The 21,699-nt window shown below is 38.1% G+C and overlaps 4 protein-coding genes across 4 annotated transcripts; 1 reads left to right on the plus strand and 3 right to left on the minus strand.

The window, feature by feature from the left end:
• The first annotated feature begins 1,756 nt into the window (after positions 1-1,756).
• LOC18032271 (mediator of RNA polymerase II transcription subunit 33A) lies at positions 1,757-10,172 on the plus strand. The gene is made up of 12 exons (XM_006419736.2): positions 1,757-2,169; positions 2,767-2,877; positions 2,948-3,295; positions 3,636-3,955; positions 4,082-4,173; positions 4,527-4,887; positions 5,860-6,070; positions 6,886-7,000; positions 7,120-7,281; positions 7,448-8,108; positions 8,412-8,618; positions 8,814-10,172. The coding sequence occupies exons 1-12, from the start codon at positions 1,877-1,879 to the stop codon at positions 9,926-9,928; spliced, it is 3,996 nt and encodes a 1,331-aa protein (XP_006419799.1). The 5' UTR covers positions 1,757-1,876; the 3' UTR covers positions 9,929-10,172.
• A 144-nt stretch (positions 10,173-10,316) lies between these two features.
• Positions 10,317-12,640, minus strand: LOC18032856 (pentatricopeptide repeat-containing protein At5g19020, mitochondrial). The gene has a single exon (XM_006419737.2). The coding sequence runs from the start codon at positions 12,493-12,495 to the stop codon at positions 10,408-10,410; it is 2,088 nt and encodes a 695-aa protein (XP_006419800.1). The 5' UTR covers positions 12,496-12,640; the 3' UTR covers positions 10,317-10,407.
• Positions 12,641-13,287: 647 nt separating this feature from the next.
• Positions 13,288-16,752, minus strand: LOC18032276 (uncharacterized protein At5g19025). The gene is made up of 2 exons (XM_006419738.2): positions 15,874-16,752; positions 13,288-13,691 (listed from the first exon to the last, which is right to left on the minus strand). The coding sequence occupies exons 1-2, from the start codon at positions 16,452-16,454 to the stop codon at positions 13,646-13,648; spliced, it is 627 nt and encodes a 208-aa protein (XP_006419801.2). The 5' UTR covers positions 16,455-16,752; the 3' UTR covers positions 13,288-13,645.
• An 816-nt stretch (positions 16,753-17,568) lies between these two features.
• On the minus strand, positions 17,569-21,620 carry LOC18033247 (probable serine incorporator). Its single transcript, XM_006419739.2, has 6 exons — positions 21,299-21,620; positions 20,279-20,521; positions 19,546-19,657; positions 19,296-19,470; positions 18,385-18,625; positions 17,569-18,155 (listed from the first exon to the last, which is right to left on the minus strand). Exons 1-6 carry the CDS (start codon positions 21,471-21,473, stop codon positions 17,857-17,859), a joined length of 1,245 nt encoding a protein of 414 aa, XP_006419802.1. The 5' UTR covers positions 21,474-21,620; the 3' UTR covers positions 17,569-17,856.
• Positions 21,621-21,699: the final 79 nt, after the last annotated feature.

The following is a 21,699-nucleotide window of genomic DNA, read 5'->3' on the forward strand; positions in this document are numbered from 1 at the left end:
GTCAGTTGGGTAAATAAAAGCAGGAAAAATTGGCAAATGTTTTGCCTCCATTGGAAAGAAATGCAAAGGTGGGCAAAGACTTGGCTTCTTCCCCCTTTTTTTTATATTTGTTTTTTGACCCACGCCTAAAGCAAATATGATCCTATGAGTGTGACGATGCCAATGCCACCGCTACCCCAGAGTAGGCGCTGGGGGCCAAATCTGTAGTTGGAAGAATGCATCATCATCTCCTGTCATCATCTTCACCTACCCCCGCCACTCTCATGCGCTTTATTTCGAATTTTTTTATTATAAGCACGATCAAAATTCATTTCTCTCCTGGGGTGGTTCGGGCCTCAATTTTAACAGTAGAAATTAAAACTAACACACACCCACCAAAACAGCCTCGCCCTCCTATCGTTTCTCGAACACGGTTATCACTGGAAAGCTCATTTAAACAAAGACTCGTCGTATTTGATTTCATTGAATTTTAGAATGAAATTATCTACCTTTAATCATGAACATTCTCTGCAAATGTATCCATTTGGACTCTGGTGCAGAGCAAAGACGTAATAGAGTTGAAATTATTTGAGCAGTACTTACAAGTAGCTGTATAGGGAAGGCGTTTGGAGATGTGGAACCCACTAAGGTTGGTGGGTTTTGTGGTGGTCCATGGCAATTTTGAAGTACATGATTGAGTATGATTCACGAGTGGGTAAGAAGGTCCACATCAATTATTAGTGTTGAGCGTGTTATCTTTGAATCAGAGTACTTAGGCAGTTCAGTAGTTGCTTCCAAATTCCAATCTAAAGAGACCCTCTGTTCCCTTTTTGGATCATTAGTCTATCGCTCAAGTTCCTTCAGATAATCAACAAATCCAACCCTTTTAAAAAAAGTCTTCATCTTTACAATTTCATAAAACATATAATTGGGGCTTTGTTAAATCAAATGTCAGACGCATTGGCTTCAACTTGGTGTTTTTTTTTTTTTTCATATTTTAAATATTTTTTAAAAAGTAATTTAAAATTCATTTCCATACCGAATATTATTTTAGGTTATAAAAGTACTTAAAAGTAACTTTAAATAATTTCCACGCACAACTTTTGACAAGTCCCGAAACATTGTACTCTTACCGAACTCTTAGCTAATAATAAGCTACTCGCTAGTTCTGTTGTCCCGCTATCTGAAGCGCCCCCCCCCCCCCCCCCCCCCCTTCCCCCCCAAACGCCCCAAAAAAAAATATAATATTAAAACCGAATATTTTTTGTGTTTATCTCATTTAAATCCATAACTTTTGTCAAAAATAAGACATGGATTACAACCCATATTTAGTTCTTGTTAGAATTACGCTTAATGGAATCAATGATATGAAAATATTGAAATAATTAAGTCTCTAAATATAAAACTAATCTGAAGGCATAACGTTAAAATCATCTATTTTTGTTAGAAAAATTTGGATGAACATGAAAATTCCACCCGCTAAAAACCAAATTTTTGTTAGAAAGTATTCTATTATAGGGCTTAATACATTTTATTAACAAATTTTTTAACAGAATATTTATAAGTTAAAATACGGACCCTTGCAAAGAAATCACAACTTATATCCTTAGTTGCGATTTTATCAAAATAAAAGGGATCCGAATGCTATTAGCTCAAATTTATCATACCACTTATACCCTCGCATTTGTTTGACTTTTCATAACGAACAACCAATCGATCCACGCCCTTTTTAATATCCAAAAATGGAAATTAAATTCATAAATACAAAAGACAAGACACAACACAACTGAAAGATAACGCGGAAAAAGAAAAAAAAGGAAAAATTTAAAAGAACATTGACTCTTTCTCTTTGTCGTCTTGAACTCAGTAGGCACGTATATCGTCTCCGGCCCCTCTAATGGCGGCGAAACTTGAAGACGGCGGCGGCGGCGGCGGCGCTGTGTGGGACAACGTGATGGAAGTAACAAAGGTGGCGCAAGAGAAAGGAAGTGACCCTTTGCTGTGGGCCGTACAGTTGTCTTCGAGTTTGAACTCGGCGGGAGTTTCATTGCCTTCTGTTGAGTTGGCCCACGTGTTGGTTTCGTACATTTGTTGGGACAACAATGTGCCCATTGCTTGGAAGTTTGTAGAAAAGGCTCTCACCCTCAGGATCGCCCCTCCTCTGCTCCTCCTCGCTCTGCTTTCTACCAGGTGGTCTCTTGTCTTCGCTTTGTTGTCCTGTTTTTGATTCACTGATACTTTGTGTTTCGTGAGCTAGATGCTAAAGAAAGGATACATTTTGCCAAAAAGGGTTGAATGCTTTTTGTGTTTAATCAAATTGAGCTAGCTGGCCAAGTAGTTGCTTCTGGGTCATCTCAGTTGGTTACCTTTGCTTGTGTTGTCTTTCTCCTTTTTGTTCATTTCATGTTGCTATATTCTTTCTGTTGTGTTTTAAACAATGTTAGTTTCTGTTGTATTTTATTGTTAAATCTGGTCCATGTCGAGTTAAATTTATTGCAATATGCTCATATCTTTTTCTCTTTCTTCTTGATATGAGTCGCCATTTGTCATTCCTCTGCGGAATTTGTTTCTGTTGTAAATGACTTCGTTTTATATGATATTGTAAGGCCTTTCTTCTCTTGTATGCTCAATCTTGGAGCAATGGAAAGTTTTTGCTGTAGCTAATTTCCTTTAGGACTAATTTCCTGTAGTTCAGCGTTCTTTTCTCTTTTTATTTCACTTATTATTATTATTATTATTATTTTGGGGGTATTGTTACACCATACTTATGTATTATTATTTCCACAGGGTCATTCCAAATCGACGTTTGCAGCCTGCAGCTTACAGGCTTTACATGGAACTTCTTAAGAGACACATATTTCAACTCAAATGCCAAATTCATGGCCCAGATTATCCAAAGTGAGATCTAGTTTTTGCTTAGTCGCTGATTAATGTCATGTTTTCGATTTTAAATATTTTCTCCATGCAGGGTTATGAAAGCAATAGATGCTGTTCTTCATCTTTCCGAGATTTTTGGTCTGTCAGCAAGTGAACCGGGCATTCTTGTGGCTGGGTATATATTCTCAGTTTTGTTGCAGTTGCTAGATGCATCACTAGATGATGAAAGGTTGTTGGAACTTACTCCAGAAAGAAAGTCTAGATGGCCAACTAAACCTTTGGAAATGGAAATAGATGGCCACGATGTTTATGATGAGGAGAGGACTGAATATCACGAGAGACTGCGGAACATGAATACTGTAATGGCAATTGAGATAATTGGGAAAATTTTGCAAAATAAAGTAACTTCTAGAATTGTTTACCTGGCACACCGTAACTTGTATGTATTCTGTTATCTTGAGCTGTTGTTTCTTAAAATCTCATGCATGTACTTTGGCTTTCTAAAAGTTTGATTTTTAGTTTATTATTGATTTTGTAAGGATGGACTGGGTTACTGTTCGGAAAGTGTTGTATATATTGTCCTAGAAATTTCAACTCAATAAAGTTTCATCTTAGTGTTCTGGAACATATGTAAATCTGCTTTGCCTTTCTTGCTTTCTTTAGATTTACCCCATTTGAAAATCTATAACCATTATATCTTTTCACAATCACTGTAGTTAGTTATCTCTTTCCCCTTGAATAAGAGATATGTTGCTTAGCCACCTTTTGCCGCTTTTCAGGCGAACCCATTGGGTAGTTTTCATCCAGAGGTTACGGCTGCTGGGAGCAAATTCTTCAGCTCTGAAAAGTTCAACAATTTTAACTCCTGAGGATCTTCTGCAGTTGACATCTGATACTCATCTAGGCTTGTCTCAAGAATGCAAAACAAGTCCACAGCCAAAGTTCGATGCAGTTCTAGCTTTTGGATCTCTAGCTTCTTCTGCTGGTCTGTGTCATGGAGCCAGTCGTTCTGCTCTTTGGCTTCCGCTTGATCTCGTGTTGGAGGATGCTTTGGATGGATATCAGGTTAACGCAACAAGTGCTATTGAAATAATAACCAGTGAGTGCAGATTTTCTACTGTCCTCTGTAGCCTTCTCTTTTTTTTTGGGGGTTAAATTATTATATAATCCAAGTCTTAAGAAATAAGTATTTTACGAATGCGTACATAAGGTTTCATATCCACAGGTTTGATCAAAACACTTCAGGCAATTAATGGCACCACCTGGCATGAGACATTCTTAGGCCTCTGGATTGCAGCTCTCCGTCTTGTCCAAAGGGTTAGAATTTTTTCTTGCTGATTGAAAACTCTCTGTCTTCCTTCCTTTCTTCCTTTTCAGCACCGGAATAAATTATGAACTTTCTGGAACTTGTGTTGCAAGACATATTTCAGAATTTATTACTATTATTAAATTAGATATTTGGGGAAGAATTTCAGTTCTGTTGAATGCCTTGCTTATTGGCCCGAATTTTTATCCACAATTGTATTAATTGCTTGTGTTTGTCTTATTTTAAATTAAAAGACAGAGACATGAAAGGACGATTATTTCCTGTCTTACATAGTCATTTCAAGACTGTGCTCTTATTTTTGTTTTTGTTGTATTAAAATATTTAGTTCTCTCTTGACAATTAGGAAAGGGATCCCATCGAAGGCCCTATGCCTCGCCTAGATCCTCGCTTGTGCATGCTGTTCTCTGTCACAACTCTTCTGATTGCTGATCTTATTGATGAAGAGGAGAGTGCACCAAATGATGAAACGGAATGTGGCTTCACCTATCCCTGGAAAGAAAAGAAGGTTCCAGGAAAGCGTCGCAATGATTTGGTCTCCAGCTTACAGGTACTGGGTGATTATCAGGGCCTGCTGACTCCACCGCAATCTGTTGTTTCTGCAGCCAATCAGGCTGCTGCAAAAGCAATGCTGTTTGTTTCAGGCATTGATGTAGGGAGTGCATACTTTGAGTGCATCAACATGAAAGACATGCCGGTTAACTGTTGTAAGGCATCGATATCTGTTCCCTTTCAAGCTTCTTAAACTATGATCTAAGCGCATTGGTTTAATGAAGGTCAAACACTTTTGGTATATGTGTGTGTGTGTGTGTGTGTGTGTGTGTATTTTAAACATGCACAGGATGGGTGGAGCACAAATATAATTTTTAACCCCCTACCTCCCCTAGTAGTTGAACTCAGATGGTTAGCCAAATAAAGAGGCTGAAAGCCACTCAGTTGCGTCTTCCAGGGGCTACCCTCTTGGCATATTTTAAATGAAGCAAGTGTGCATTTAATTTTCATATGAGTTACCCAACAAAGGAATGATGGTAGAGCAGATTGTTAGAAATCTTGGAACATTTTCAAGATGGTAAACTTCTATTCAAACTCTGAAAGTTGAAAAGTACAAATAGTGGTGTAAGATAAAGTAGGTGATCCTAGAGTGTTTCTTCGGGATATGGATGCACCTTGCTCCTTGCTAATTTCTGGTCCTGCATTCTGCGTGTGCCAATATTTCTGCTGTAGAATGCAGACATCAATGATCAAACTGATCTTAGTACAGCTTTCCTCTAAACTGATGAGAACATATCTTAGACCCTTGTGCGAAGGAATTCCTCAGTTTGTTTTGGAAGAAATTGTGTGAAAATATGTCTTTTAATGATGAGATTAGAAGGATTAAAAAGAAAGAAAAGGAGAAGATGCTGGTTAACATTGGCTGCCTTCGTGTTTTGGCCAGTGAAGTTAACTTTTTTCCATCGGTTCTGAGGTATATGTCCAAAAAATGTAAAAGAATTACTTATGCTAAACTAACTGTTGAATTTCATGAAGTTTGGCAAAGTTGATTTTCATTAATCTCTCTTCAGTTTCCATCCCCCTAAAAAATTTTGGTGCTTTATCCTCAAAATTTCTGTGGTGCCAGCATTAACCCTTCTGTTAGCACCTGTAAGACTTTCAAATCTAAGTTTTTCGTCCTTGTTCAGCTGGAAACTTGCGGCACCTGATAGTAGAGGCTTGTATCGCAAGGAATCTTTTGGACACATCAGCATATTTCTGGCCAGGCTATGTGAATGGACACATCAACCAAATACCTAATACTGTGCCAGCTCAGGTGCCTGGTTGGTCATCATTCACGAAGGGGGCCCCACTTACACCACTGATGGTTAATGCTCTAGTTTCAAGTCCTGCTTCAAGGTATAATAAAATTATTATGCTCAAAAGTTGATGTGGATGATCATACCTTATATATCTCTGCTGTTGAAATTTAATCTCCATAAAAACTACAGTCCAATCCATTGGTCCTGTCAAATTTAGTTCTTTTAGGCAACCTTGAATTTGTTGGAACAAAATCAGGATTTTCTTAGCTTTAGTGATAATAGGTAAAGGTTAGGGGAAGGAGTTTGTTTGACCGGGTCAACCTTCGCTGTCCAGCAATGCTGATCTCTTGACTTCAGGAAAAAGCATAGCCACTTTCCAATCCAAAAGGCAAGAACATGACAAGAGAGAAAATTAAACTTTCCAATTTCTGTTATAGTACTTATAACCTTCTCCATTTTTCCACCATTGCCATCAAATTTGATTCTCCAGTTCCATTGTAACTTGATAAGGGTATGAACTACAAAGGTTAAGAAAATGAGTTTGTTTGACTAGATCAATCTTCACAGGGTCCAGCAATGGTGATCTCTTGACTTCAGAAAAATGTGTGCTGCCCCATAGCCTTGCAGGAAGTGAATATTGTAACTGCAAATCTTTTTAAGGCAATTTTATGAGTATGGAATATCTTTGTATTCAGCAGCTGGCACTAGGTGCCATCCAGTTTGTTGACCGTTAATGGGCAAAAACCCAAGGGTGAACCCTATGTGACTTTTAAATTATCTTCTAGTTTCTTTGACTTTGGCCTGGTCTTCAGTTACTCTTTTTCTTTCCTGAAGTCAGGTATATCAGATGCTCTTTTTTGTAAATTTACCAAGGGTAAAGCAACTGAATTAAGCTCATGGATTTGATGGAAGTTTAGCAGAGCTCGAGAAAGTTTTTGAGATAGCTATCAAAGGAGCTGACGATGAGAAGATATTTGCTGCCACCGTACTCTGTGGAGCCTCTCTAATTCGAGGTTGGAATATACAGGTAAGGATGTACTAGTGCTGAATTCTTTGACTGAGCATCCAATTATATTGTTTTTCCTCCTGGTTTTCCTAATTTGTTTGCTACTTACCTAGTTGTTCTGAATATTGCATTTCTTGCAGGAACACACGGTTCAATTTATTACTAGATTACTGTCTCCTCCAGCTCCTGCAGAGTATGATGGGGGTGAGAGCCATTTGATAGGTTATGCTCCAATGCTGAATGTACTAATGGTTGGGATAAGCCCTGTCGATTGTGTTCAGATTTTCTCTCTTCATGGATTGGTATGTTTCACTTTCACTTACCTAAAAGTCTGTCATTATATTCATAAAAAAACAGCATGAATTGAATTTTTTGTGTTTTGAGCCAGAGCATCAATTATACTGGGGAAAAGATAGGATTGGTGTGTTATATTTCTTCTGTTTTTTGGCTTTTCTGTTTCCTTTTCAGGTTCCACAACTTGCATGCTCATTAATGCCCATCTGCGAGGTTTTCGGATCATGTGTGCCCAATGTCTCTTGGACTCTTCCCACAGGAGAAGAGATCTCCGCTCATGCTGTTTTTTCAAATGCTTTTGCTCTTCTTTTAAAGCTATGGAGATTTAATCATCCTCCTATTGAACATGGTGTTGGAGATGTTCCTACAGTTGGGTCCCAGCTAACTCCTGAATACCTCCTCTCAGTAAGAAATTCCCATCTATTATCTTCTCAAAGCATCCACCAGGATCGAAACAAAAGGAGACTCTCTGCTGCTGCAAGTTCATCATCACCAGAACCTATATTTGTGGACTCCTTCCCAAAATTAAAAGTCTGGTATCGACAGCACCAAAGATGTATAGCTGCAACTCTCTCTGGTCTTGTTCACGGAACCCAAGTTCATCAGACAGTAGATGAGCTTCTTAGCATGATGTTCAGAAAGATTAACAGAGCAAGCCAGGGTCTAAATTCTGTTGCCTCTGGAAGTAGCAGCTCATCCGGACCTGGAAATGAAGATAGTTCTCTAAGACCAAAATTACCTGCCTGGGATATTCTTGAAGCGGTTCCTTTTGTGGTTGATGCCGCTTTAACAGGCTGTGCTCACGGAAGACTTTCTCCACGTGAACTGGCTACAGGTTATTATTTGTTGTTTCTTGATTTAAGCTTTATTCGCTGAGACATGTAGCACAAGATTAATGAATACTTGGGACTCTGTTCGAAAACGCTATGCCTGAGAATCTAGGGTTTTTTGTCAAAGTCTTCTCTGAAGTCTCTATTAGACAGTATATCTTATATTTTCTCAAAATGCAGTTGCGACCTGGGTACTTAAAGCAATAACAAAAATGCTTTAGTGTTTGTTGATGTGGCCATTTACAGAAATTTAAAATTCATTTAGGTTGAATCAAATATATGCTTACTTAAATTTTTTAATATCTCAGGACTGAAAGATTTAGCTGATTTTCTTCCTGCATCTTTGGCAACAATCGTAAGCTACTTCTCAGCTGAAGTTAGTCGAGGTGTTTGGAAGCCAGCTTTTATGAATGGTATGGATTGGCCCAGCCCAGCTACAAATTTGACCAATGTTGAGGAACATATAAAGAAAATTCTAGCAACTACCGGTATTGATATTCCAAGTCTTGCTGCAGGTATTCTTGTTGATACTTTAAGTTTAAAAATGTTTGGTGTAGCTAATATTTAGTTTAAGAATTTACCTGGCTCAAATCGCCCTTTTTTTGTCACTCTGCCTCTGTGTTTTTATAACATCCACACTTAGAAACCTGAGGACTTAACAATATCTGATTAGAGCACATATTGGGGACTAAGAATTGTTGTTCCAACAGGGGGGACCTCTCCAGCTACACTTCCACTACCTTTGGCTGCCTTTCTGAGCCTAACAATTACTTACAAAATTGATAAAGCCTCAGAAAGATTTCTCAATTTGGCTGGCCCAGCTTTGGAGTCCCTTGCAGCAGGGTGCCCATGGCCTTGCATGCCTATTGTAGCTTCCTTATGGACCCAAAAGGCAAAACGATGGTTTGATTTTCTTGTCTTTTCTGCATCCCGTACTGTCTTCCTTCACAACAGTGATGCAGTGGTTCAGCTTCTTAAAAGTTGCTTCACTGCCACGCTCGGTTTGAATTCCAATCCTATCTCAAGCAATGTTGGTGTTGGAGCTCTTCTTGGACATGGATTTGGGTCCCATTTCTGTGGTGGAATATCCCCAGTTGCTCCAGGGATTCTCTATTTGCGTGTTTATCGATCCATGAGAGATATTTTGTTCATAACTGAGGAAATTGTTTCTCTCTTGATGCACTCTGTGAGAGAAATAGCATTCAGTGGGCTTCCTCAAGAGAAAATGGAGAAACTGAAGGCATCAAAGAATGGTATGAGATATGGGCAGGTTTCACTAGCTGCAGCAATAACAAGAGTAAAACTCGCAGCTTCCCTTGGGGCTTCTCTAGTATGGTTATCCGGGGGCTTAGGTTCGGTTCATTCACTGATATATGAAACTTTGCCTTCTTGGTTCATATCTGTTCATAAGTCTGAACACAAATATTCCGATGGGCTGGTTTCAATGCTTGGGGGATATGCACTTGCATATTTTGCTGTGCTTTGTGGAGCTCTCGCTTGGGGAGTTGACTCATCATCATTGGCATCAAAACGGCGCCCTAAAATCCTGGGGTTCCACATGGAATTTCTTGCAAGTGCACTTGATGGCAAGATATCACTTGGTTGTGATTCAGCCACTTGGCATGCCTATGTGTCAGGATTCATGAGCCTGATGGTTAGTTGCACACCAACTTGGGTGCTAGAAGTGGATGTAGAAGTCTTGAAGAGACTGAGTAAGGGGCTGAAGCAGTGGAATGAAGAGGAGCTTGCCATCGCTCTGCTGGGGATTGGTGGGCTTGGTACGATGGGTGCAGCAGCTGAACTGATAATTGAGAAGGATTCATGACTTCTGTGTTTTAGTTCCCATCTGTTGCCGTTTCTAATAGGATGGCAATTGTACTCTAAACCATGTAACTCTAAAAGGTTGTGCAGAAATTAACTTCATTTGTAGTCAGTCCTAAGTTTGAAAAGGACATCCTTGTACATGATGGTCAAAATTTTGCAACTCTTGAGGTCCTGAGAAGGTGTTGCTAACAAAGTTCTATCAACCAAATCCTGCCACTTTAATGCTTTGTAATTATACTAAAACAGTTCCATCCATCGATAAAACTTAGATTGGGGCGGAGTAATTTTAATTGAATGATCACGAAGAATCAATCAACAGAAACCAAATCGGCAATAGAAAGTGATTAAATGAAATTTAACCAAAATCTCTGGAACTAAAAGAGGCCTTTATTAACATCAAAGACGTCAAAATTTTCCCAAATTTTTGTGTAATACGTGTGAATTTACAGCAGATTGTAAAACCCATCACTAAAGTAAATATTAAACAACGCCACTGAACCCAGGTAATCTCTTCATTCCACAATCTCGCATTTCTTTCCTGATTGAAAAGGCATCCTCCCACCTCCCCGCATCTGCATATATATTAGATAAAAGAACTCTACTTGGTCCATGAGATGGTTGCAACCCTGCCAAGCTCTTAGCAGCCCTTTCTCCTACTTCCACATTTCCATGTATTCTAGATGCGGCCAACAGCGTGCCCCAGATAACAACATCTGCCTTCATTGGCATGCTCCTGATCACTTCCTCAGCGTCTTCTAATCGACCAGCCCTGCCCAAGAGATCTACCATACAACCATAGTGCTTTAAGTCAGGTTCTACATTATACACACTCTTCATGCTCTTGAAGTACCTCTCCCCTCGATCTACCAACCCAGCATGGCAACATGTACTGAGAACTCCAATGAATGTAATTGAATTGAGCTTAATATTTCTCTTTTCCAAGTCAGAATAAATTTTGAGAGTCAAATTTGCATCTCCATGCATAGCTAATCCACATATAATTGCATTCCACGGTGATACAGAGGTTGTCCTGTCTCGGATATGATAGAATACTTCTAAGGCAGTATTGTTGCTGCCACATTTGGCGTACATGTCAATAATTGCTGCGCTTAAGTTGTCATTAAGAGTGATGGAATTGTTAAGCACATATTCATGAGCCCATCTCCCTTCTTTTAATGTTCCTAAAGAGGCGATTGCACAGAACACACTCACCATTGTGATTTCATTAGGTTTCACTCCAGCATCTACCATTCCATGAAAGAGCTCCAAAGCCATGTTAGGTTGCTCATTTTGTGCATAGCCAGAAATCATGGCACTCCATGAATAAACATCTCTTTTCTGCATGTTATTGAATAATTGCCTTGCATCTTCAATCATTCCATTACGTATAAACCCTGCAATAAGGGCATTCCAAGATGCAATATGGTCCTTAATTCCCAATTCAAACTGCAAACGAGCAAGATTGATCCTCCCACAAGCTGCATAGAAATGAATAATCGTTGCCTGAATAAAATCATAACAATCAAAACCTGCTTTCACAATTATACTGTGAATTTGCAAGCCCTCGCCAAATGCCATTGCTCGCCCACATGCTGAAATCAAGTCCACAATCATAACATCATTAGGTGCTATTCCATCACATAGCATTGCACGATACATTGTCAAAGCTTCACTTAACCTTTCCACTTGCAGATACCCATCAATCATCGTACCCCAGGAAACTACATCCTTTGAAGGAATCCTCTCAAACAACTCTCTAGCCAACTCAACAAGCCCTGCCTTTGCAAATCCATTTAACATCACATTCCAGGAAACAATATTTCTTTCCTTCATCTCATCAAACAAGCTCCTTGCCTCCACCAAACTTGAACAAACACAATACATGTTCAACAAATTTGTCGAAATAATAACAAACCCATCAATCATCAATTTAATCACCAACCCATGCAGCATCCTACACTCCCAAATCCCACCTAAATGCACAGAACTGGAAATCACACTGGCTAAAGTCACCTCATTCGGTATCACGCCCGATATTCTCATATCCCTAAAAACCTCAAGCGCTTCCCTCCAACAATCATTTTGAGCAAACCCCATTATCATACTAGTATATGAAACACAACATTTGATGGGCGTTTTATCAAACACTTCGCGCGCATCGTTTAATCTATCATTTCTAATATACCCAGATATCATAATGTTACAAGCCACAGGATCCAATGTAGAGCATGAATCAAACATGGATTTGGCTTGAGAAATAAGCCCACATTTTGCGTACAAGTTAATTAAGCTGTTTTGAATGAAAGTGTTTGATTCAAGTCCTGATTTGAAGATTAAAGAATGGATTTGTTGGCCTTGAGAGACGGCGATATGGACTGAACAATACCTGAGGGCTGAAACTAGCGCCAGCTCGTAATCTGAGTTTTGAAGATTGGCTTTCTGGGAATTGAAGACAGAATGAAAATGATCTAGTGGGGTTTCTGAGGATATGCCGGAGACACATTTGAGATTTGGAGGTTTTAGTGCAAGAAAAGGAATTGAGGGTTTGAATTTGAGAGATTTGATCATCAGACGAGATCATGGGAAGCCCTTTGAAGCCTGATGTTTCACTTTACAAAATTGAGTTTTGGAGGGAAACTACTTGCGTAACGGCCTGAGAAATACACAGAGAATCGTTTATACTGTTGGTTTAGAGCCAGAATTGGACTTCAGATATAATAATATTTTTATTCTTTTTATTAACATTAATAAAAAATTTTATCATAAATTATTTAATTTTTATTTCAGTACCAATCAAAAACTTATTAGAAGACTTGAAACCTTTTCTAAGAAATTTAACTTTTATGACATTCACAATTCAGTTTCTTAAGCTTTACCGAACGCTCGATGTGACTTTGGTTAAAAAAACACTTGATGTGACCTTGACAACTAAGATTATCAAAAACGAACTCTCGCGCACTTTTAGAATTGACTGTTAGTAAATTCTAGGTTGCTATGCAGGGGCTAATTGGTTCAACTAATGGAACTTTTTTAAGGATTCAAAACTCGCCCTCCCCTCCGGTCACAAGAATGCGGAGGTGATTTTTTTATTTCCTGCCACACAATAATTGTCACTAACATAATCAATTACGGATTAAAACCCACAACATCCCAAGCTCAAATATACTCTAAAATGACTAAAAATTGAGAAATTTCCAGGACGAAACAATGGAAAACACACAATTGTCTAGTTCAGCTATTCCCCAAGTTACATACACCACAACCATTTCACCGAACCAGTCTATTTGCGTTAAAGAATTTACTACTTGGTTCCGTTCATCTTCTAGCTATAATTAGTATCACAGCAAACACAATCCCATATGATTCGAAAGTAGATCCTCATAGGCGGGCCGAAACAATGTAATACCCAATAATATGGCTAATGAATGCAGTTCAAATTGACGTGAACAAATATCTGAATGGCATTTTATATATTTATTCCCATTAAATTTTGTATATCCTCCCAGAAATAAGTGATAATTATCCAAGGTAATTTGGACACAGGTCGTTTCATATATTGAAGGAGTAGCGCTGCAGGCTATATGATTAGGTGATTGTTCTGATTGAATGTGAAGTCTCCTAAAGGATAAGTGACCATTTTGAAATCTGAAAGGTAAACAAATAAAGTGAAAGGTGATCTATAAAATGGGGAGCCTGATGATGAAGCCATCATGAATCATCAGCGATGATCTCCTCCTCCATTCGCAACCACATTAGCCAGAGCCCTGCAAGTGCATGCAGCAAATATATCATGCTCATACCAACAAAATTATAGTAAAATAAACATTTGGATTTTGTAGTCAACTCTGTCATATAGACAAAATGCGAATTCAAAACTATGAAACCCCAAAGGAAGAACCAATATTAATGTCATCAAATTATCAAGAATCTGCAAATAGGTCACCGTAGATGGTTTAGCCTTATCGGAGAGAGAAAAGGTCACCATAGTTGGTTTATCACTTTACCTATTTACTTTTTCAATTGCTTAAGCAAGAACTTAAAACTGTTCTATGGGGTACAATTAGCATAACCTACAATAATGCGTAAAATAAAGTACCTCCTGAGAGCTGAAATCCACAATTTCAAGCAGTTTCAACTTCTTACAAACTTTTAAACTTTTAAAGACTAAACTTTCCAAAAAAGGGGGGAAAAAACAAGAAGGAAGTATTTAACAATCAATTAAATTAAGCTCCCTTGGTCCAGTTTTATAAAAATGGATATGACGCCACTTGCACTAAAAGCAAAAGATTCCCAAATAGAGACAAGAGCAAGTGAGCAAGACAAGTAGGAGGTCCTTCTCAGTTAAATCAGAATATATTATTGTTTAGGAAAATGACAGAACCATGTTTCCCAACAAATTGAATATTCTTTCAAAATAAGAACAAGACGGCATTGGAGTGGAAATTGTCTGGACTGTTCACTAAAGTTGAACAGTGATACTTCAAATGCTAAAATACTTGCTTAGAGATTGCCAAACCATACAGATCTCATTTGAAACACATCAAAACCATGGGTAGGAACACTTGTAAATTGCATATCCTACTTTGCAATTGTTTACAAGGACGAAAGTAAGTATATTTTCCATGAAATCTAACTCAATAAAACATAGAGACATTTGTCCACAATAGTTGAGAGTTCATCACAGCTCGAACCAATTCCAATTATTTGTCTGTCAAAGTATCAACTAGACATCAGAAGGAAGATCTCTGCAGGTGGTAGGAGGCTGTAAGCTAACCCCATGGCAACTCAAAGAGATTTAGAACTGGGAGCAGCTAGGGACTTCAAAGGGTTAAGCCACAAGTGTGCTATAAATCTATGGTTATAGCCAGAAATTTAAGAGCAGAACCATATATTAATAAGGCTTAAGTGTTGCCTATTACGATCTATCACATTCATGAATAAAATGACAATTTGCAGCCAAGAGTGCAGATTTTGGAGCTTTGCCAAGTTTACCATTGATTTTCAGAAAAGGCAGCACAAGATCATTTATATTTGTGAATACCTTGAAGTTTAAATTTCTGAAGCCTAAACACTGTCCTTCAAAAACACCTTTTATAATACCCATTTTGAAAAAAAATAATTGAACCAGTCTAGGAAAAAATGATTAAATGGATATACAAGTAAAACAACAGGACGAATGCAAACTGTAACTCAAAAGAATGCCCAATTAAGAGCTGAATATCAGAGAACAGAGAGAAAGTATCTGTGTATGGTTGATAAGATATACAACGTGACTAGTTGACTCAAATACAGTTTGCAAAAATTCCTAACGAGAGCCAGAAACAGTTTGGAAAAGCTTAGATCATCATATCCTGTTTTCATTATATAACTACGGGCTAAATTATGAGAGAACTTTTTGAGTAAGACAGTTAGAGAAACCTCTAAAGTATGTTATTGAGGGTTATCTTACTTATTTTCATTCTTTAACTGTAAACGAGTAGAACCATTAAATGTGATTAGCACTGCTCCAATGAAGAACAAGTCTTTTACAAGTTTTATTGATGCTTAGCCCTGGCACTTGAGTTGAAACAGATTCAAAACTATTGATGAAGTTTTGCAGATCACATCATAAAGAAACCAATACATTCTTCGTTGGCATTGACTAATCATTATAGACTTCAATCAACGTTTTGCAGAACAGATAATCAGTAACAACCAATCTGAATACCACCACAATGCAATCGCAATACACATCATAAAATGTCAAACAACAAAACCATCATCAAGACAATCAATCAATTAAACTGCCTTGCAATCAACAAATTCCTCAATTCACTATAATCATCACATAAATTCAGCAATTTCAGATTCAACAACAAAATTTAAGAAGGAAAAAAAAAAACACCATTTTCACAAAAACTAATTAGATCACCATCAAATGAACAAAAAAAGGGAAAAGGAACTCACTTTTTATGCTTTCTGCCACGCTTAGGGCCCCAGCCTTGGAGTTTGGCAACGGGGCACCCACATTTGGCCCGAAACAACAAAACGGCCCGCCCATTAGACGGCGCCATCTTACGCAACTCGGCGCGAAGGCACTCGTAGTCAGGATTCCCTTCGCTGCCGCCCTTCCAGGGCAATTTATCAATAACATCATCCGATCTCACGCACTCATCGGTCTGGAGCTGCAAATCGAATTCCATAGCCTTCTTAAGGCCCTTGCAATTAGGGTTGTGGCATTTCCTGGCGCGTGAGCCGCAGCAAAACTCGACGGCGAGTAGGACGGTGAGGAAGAAGAGGACGAAGCCGAGAATGTAAGGCAAGTGCGGGGACAGGGAGGAGTGGGAGAGGAGGAGGGAGAGCGAGTGGAAGATGTAGGACAAGTACGACGATATCAAGAATGTCCCTGAGAAGACCACCAGGATTAGGATCAGCAGGTCGAGGGTCGCCGACGGTGAGTGCTTGCAGAGGAGAGGGGTCGTCGATGACGTGGCGGATGACGGCGCGGCGGAGGGCATGGTGGTTGCCGGGACGAGGTGGTGGTGCATGTTATGCTCCTATGATGGTGGTGTTTGTTGTTGTGGCCTTGTGGGTGGGTTTTTGAACTTTTTGGTGGGGGGATGTGAGGAGGAGGTTGGGCATCAAATGGCAAGTGGCGATGGGTGGGATACACGCGCCTTCAGTGAGAGTGGTGGGACGATTTTTTACCTTTTTTTAAAATTCTTTACTCTTTTCTTTGCTTTCCTTTTCTTTTCGTGATGGATTTGACTTGGGATTTTAAGTTTTAGGTTTCATACTTAAGAGTAGTAATTTTGAGGATGATCTTCTTCTATTCTTGCATTTTTCTTTTTTTCTCATCCAAGGTCATAGAATCAAATATTTGACTATATTACCCTTATTTGTTTATATTGATCATCTTTTGATAAATTGATTACAGGGGTGTAATAGTCTAATTATTAATCTTGTGTAAGCGCGGTTGTAATTTTGTGGATTAAGTTATCCCGCCGTAGATGATATTAGATCTCAAACTAATGGGATTTTGATATCTAAATTAAGTTCTTCAAGAAGAAGATAAAATCAGAGATGGTGATGTGGAAAATTTAATAAGTAGAAGTTTTCTTTAGATTTTGTTTTTCTTTTGAAAAAAAAATCATTAAATAAGGAAAAAAAATTTACGGGAGAGATAGAAGCTAGATTATAAGGTAAATTGAGATATAAAATTCCTTTTTTTAATTTTAATTTTATACTTCTTTTTGTTAGAATCACCTAGTAGCAATCTAATCCCGGCCAGCCATATACCAACCTCACTATTTTGACAATGCGAACTTGTGCTTTAGCTTAATTATGAGATTAAGAATATTCTGAAGTTATATTGATTGTCAACTTTGTTGGGATTAGACAAAAATTTGAGTATCTGATACAATTTTCTAATAAATTATCTTTCTTCTTACGGCTATCTCTGAATTCTCAGCATCATCAGTTTGTTCTTATTGTGTTTTGACTTCATGACGAATCTAAAACCATTTTTCATGCTTTCCAGTTCCCACATTATAAATCAGCATAGCTACACAGCCGCGGCCACGTGATTTGTGACTTGAAATTTGCATAATACAGAAACGTTGGTGTTTAGTTCCTCACATTTTTCTACCACAACTGATGCGCTAGATTGAAACTGGACCATTTACATTATAATTCCTCGCACTCAAATAAATTATCATGGAAAAGAACTATACATCGCTTCCTCCATTGCATGCACATATGCACAAGGATATAGTAGCAACTACAAGTCCACTTCTAAGCTCTTCTCTTATGAAACAACCAGAGCATAGAACATTATCAAACAGATCGAGTTGGTAGGCTATTACACAACAGTATCAAACAGATCGATTTTGTAGACTATTATCAGCATCTAGAATCGCCAAGATGTCAAGAACAGACGAACTAGAACATCTAAAAGAACTCACGGTCGGGAAAAAGCAAAGGGGCAACGAGTGTCCAAATATAGAGTCCAGCAGTGACCCATTGAGAGCATATCCGAACCCAAACAGATGTCCAGCCAACATCTATCAGGTCTGAGCTCTCGGATGAGCTGGTCCATCCAGACAGAAGCATAGCTGAATACATGCTGGCCAGAGCAAATATCAAGTGGAAGAATGAATAGGAATAACTAACTGGCCGTCCTTCTATGTCCTTCTTGTTCTCTGTTCCCTCTTCCACGTCTTCTCCTTCAAGAAGCGGTTTCTTTCCAGCTGCAACACAAGATTTGGCAAACATTTGGAATGGCTTAGAATGAGCTAGCTGCACTAATTCAACTCTTCCAACAAACAATAATGTAAAGCTAGCATTTTAGAGTTAACCATTAGAATAGCTAATCAATCAAAATGACTGCTTTATCCTAACTATTTAAAAAAATAAAAAAATCAAGCCATTTTGTCTGCATTTTCAAAAAGCAAAGAAAGGTTCCATGTGATTGAGCACCTGACTTAGGTGAAGATGGCGGTGACAGAAATGTTGTTGAAGAACCAGCACGAAGAGCGGAATATAGGACTGAGAGAACTGTTGTGAGCATCCCAAGAACAAGGGTACTTATGGTAACCGCTTTGGATTTGTTGTGGAGGCCATTGCAGACATAGTCATGAGGTTCACTAGAGAGAGCCGTATAGCATACGTAAGCACAATAAACGGATATTACTGAAGCAGGCAAAAGACTGCCGTTTACCTGTTACAAAGTTTCATCCAGATCATATTCTAAGTTGTAGAATCTAGTTGTGCTCAAGTTCAATAAATGGTAAAGCACCTCTTCTGGTGGATACCGACTAAAATATCCAAGTCTGTTATGATACAAGCTACACTGATAGGTTATATACATAAGGAACAATTTCATTAGCTTTCTTGTAGTGAATATGGGTGGAATAAGGAATACTCACTCAAGGGAATATGTTAGCGGCTCTACTGTTACACACATCAGTGGAACAAGATAACCATACCATAAGCAATTATGACTTCAGACCTAGCAATGGGATGACCATATGAAAAAGAATCTGGACTTTGCCACCACTTAAATAGGAATGACAAAGTCTGCACTGGTCGTGCAACTTTGTATACAGGTCGATCAATCATCTGATAAAGTAGTCAAAGCTAATTTCCACTTATGTAGTACAATTCTAGATTGGGAACTTTTAGCATGCCATGTATCCAAAATTTATCATGATTCAATGCTTATGCCCATTAGATGTCACTCAAAGCCTCAAACTGTTGAGGAGTGGGAAAACACATATAATGGTTTCCACAGGACATGCATACCAGATGGTTAAAAGTTGTCTAAAAATATCGACACAGTGATTTGCTCATGAGGCATCAATAAATAAAAAACATGATCAAATACTTACCGAAGGATTCAAGGCTATAACAGCGAAAACGAATGCAAGGATCATGGTCATGACAATGAAAAATACATTCAGGCCACAGTCATGGCCGGAGGGATTGAACCATATGAACAGAATTCCTGAGAATGTAAATGCTGCAAGGTAGCATCCAACTGATATGGCAAGCAATGCAACATACCTAAACAGCCCAGTTCTATTGTTAGAAAGCAAAGTAAGGAACAAAAAATGATGAGACATTGGAACTTGAACTAACCACTTCTGTTCATCTTTTGCAACCCATGCATCATTCCACGTGTGGACACCATCCAGTAATATTATCACTTGAACCAATAAAAATAATCCCGCTCCAAACTTTGATATAGTTTCTGCAAGTATAGTAAGCTTGGAATTTGATGTCTGGAAAGAATTACATAAAACGAAATGTGCAAACTAAAATAGAAAAATGGTGCCAACATGGTAAAAAGGAATATAATCATTAAGAGAAAGAAGCAGCTAAACTTCCTTCTCCAATTTTGCTCCAATATGAGTGTATGGTACACATAGTGGGCATATAGCAAACAATCAATTAATAAAACCCACTGTAAAAATTTGAAGTTTAAACTTCAGATGAAAAGATGACAAAAACAGAAAAGAAAGAAAGCATTTTGGTAGATCAAATTTCATTGTTCACCATATAAAATTAACAAGATTTGACTTATGCATGAACGACAAGGTGGACCTCAATGAGAAATCAGTCCTTATTTTTTTATTTTTAATAGTCATTTGGAAGTGATACTACAAAGAACCATGGAAGAAGTTTTACTTCTATTAATTCGGCTTGTTCAAATCTTATCCTTACAAAAGAGGCCAAAGAAAATACAGCATGCTACAACATATGGATCACAAAATTAAATAAATACAATTATTTAAGAATTTAAAAAAAGAAAAAAAAAAGAGTAAACTGATAAATCCCCTGGATCAGCATCAACTGCAGGAGTAAGACTAACCATAAATCGAGATGACGACATTTGGGAGGAAAAACATGAGGACAACAAGCAAAGCCCATATAATGATCTTTGCACACCATCCGCCATGGTGCCACGAATCACGTTTGTCATTTTGGTCCTTAATACCAATCATTATAAGGGAAAGTATACCGAAAAATAGAAAATTCCCCAAGCTCACGCGAAGAACAGCTTGTATTTGATACCATTCCTTTGTACGTGTATCACCATCAGAAGTGTTTATCCCTACAAAAAAATTAAATATATAAATAAAAAAATCATCGAAAATGTTTATCACTACATCAGAAGTCTTATCTTGATAGCACTACTAAATTATGTGCACTCATTTATTATTAAGCTTGAACTCAGACTTCCAGAAGTTTGGCTCCTAAACTCAAGCAAGTCTGGTGCCTAAACTCAAGCACCAAGATACTATGTATGATATTACATAACTATACAAAGAATATGTAAAGAATCTATCATTCACGACCCTGGTATTCCCCATCCAAAAGTGATAAAGAAAAGAGTTCTCTATCTAGTCTTAATTTGCTCCATAGACCATGATTTTGCCATGCCAAACTCAATTAGAGCTTGCTTTTCTTTTTCAAGCTGCATCAAACTTAAACCAAGCTAATCATAAACATTCAACTGCAAAATCAAATATGAAATTGAATGAACCGGATTTTCATTCCAAACCATTCTGCTAATTATCAACCCCCTATGCAGCCAAAAAATATCAATTGTTCAATACCGAATTCGGAATCTGCATAACTATTAAGTGGAGTACTTAGGAATCAGACTCACACACGGGGGATAATAAACTTGATTAATCTAATAACTAATCAAAATTTAATATTTTGAAAAGGAAATTAGAACAAATATCGGAAGGGGTAAAATATCCGCTAGAATATCACACAAGAAAAAAAATCCCAGTTATGAATTATGATAAAGTTTCACGCTTGTCATCTAAATTAAAAGTATTTTATGAAATAATGAAAAGGGGCAGTGAGAAACGAGACATACAAGGGAATTTTTCCAACAGCGGAGTACCAACTTCTCGGAGAATCCAAGAAACGATGAGTGAAAGACCAAAGAGGCCACAGTAGGCGAGTCTAGCTGATTTTTTGGAGATCCCAGAAGCCACTGATGAGCAGAGGCCGCAAGTCAGCGACGCACAGCATGATGCTAAGCAAGACATTGGTTCTCTTTCCTCTGTCTGTCGAGAAACTCCTAGCCACAGCCTACAACAAGAGCACCGAACACGCTGGTCAAGGCTAGGAAGTAAAATCACCTCTCTTGCTGACTGTCAAGATATCTTGCTGACTGTTAGTATGTAGGATCGGTGGGTAATGTTCAGTTTTTGTGTATTCACGCACGTAATTTGTTAGAATTTTTTTTTTTTTTGGGTGTAGTATAAGATTGAT

The sequence above is a fragment of the Citrus clementina genome, unplaced genomic scaffold (assembly GCF_000493195.1).
Source record: "Citrus clementina cultivar Clemenules unplaced genomic scaffold, Citrus_clementina_v1.0 scaffold_9, whole genome shotgun sequence".
Classification (NCBI taxonomy): Eukaryota; Viridiplantae; Streptophyta; class Magnoliopsida; order Sapindales; family Rutaceae; genus Citrus; species Citrus x clementina.

Coding starts and splice junctions, on each gene's coding strand:
- LOC18033247 (XM_006419739.2), bottom strand. CDS start 21,473: ATGTCTTGCTTAGCATCATGCTGTGCGTCGCTGACTTGCGGCCTCTGC. Junction 19,658..20,278: donor TGTCGTCATCTCGATTTATG/GTTAGTCTTACT, acceptor CTATACTTGCAG/AAACTATATCAAAGTTTGGA. Junction 19,471..19,545: donor GCAAAAGATGAACAGAAGTG/GTTAGTTCAAGT, acceptor TGGGCTGTTTAG/GTATGTTGCATTGCTTGCCA.
- LOC18032276 (XM_006419738.2), bottom strand. CDS start 16,454: ATGCACCACCACCTCGTCCCGGCAACCACCATGCCCTCCGCCGCGCCG. Junction 13,692..15,873: donor CGTGGCAGAAAGCATAAAAA/GTGAGTTCCTTT, acceptor ATGCACTTGCAG/GGCTCTGGCTAATGTGGTTG.
- LOC18032271 (XM_006419736.2), top strand. CDS start 1,877: ATGGCGGCGAAACTTGAAGACGGCGGCGGCGGCGGCGGCGCTGTGTGG. Junction 4,888..5,859: donor AGACATGCCGGTTAACTGTT/GTAAGGCATCGA, acceptor GTCCTTGTTCAG/CTGGAAACTTGCGGCACCTG. Junction 7,282..7,447: donor TTTTCTCTCTTCATGGATTG/GTATGTTTCACT, acceptor TTTCCTTTTCAG/GTTCCACAACTTGCATGCTC.
- LOC18032856 (XM_006419737.2), bottom strand. CDS start 12,495: ATGATCAAATCTCTCAAATTCAAACCCTCAATTCCTTTTCTTGCACTA.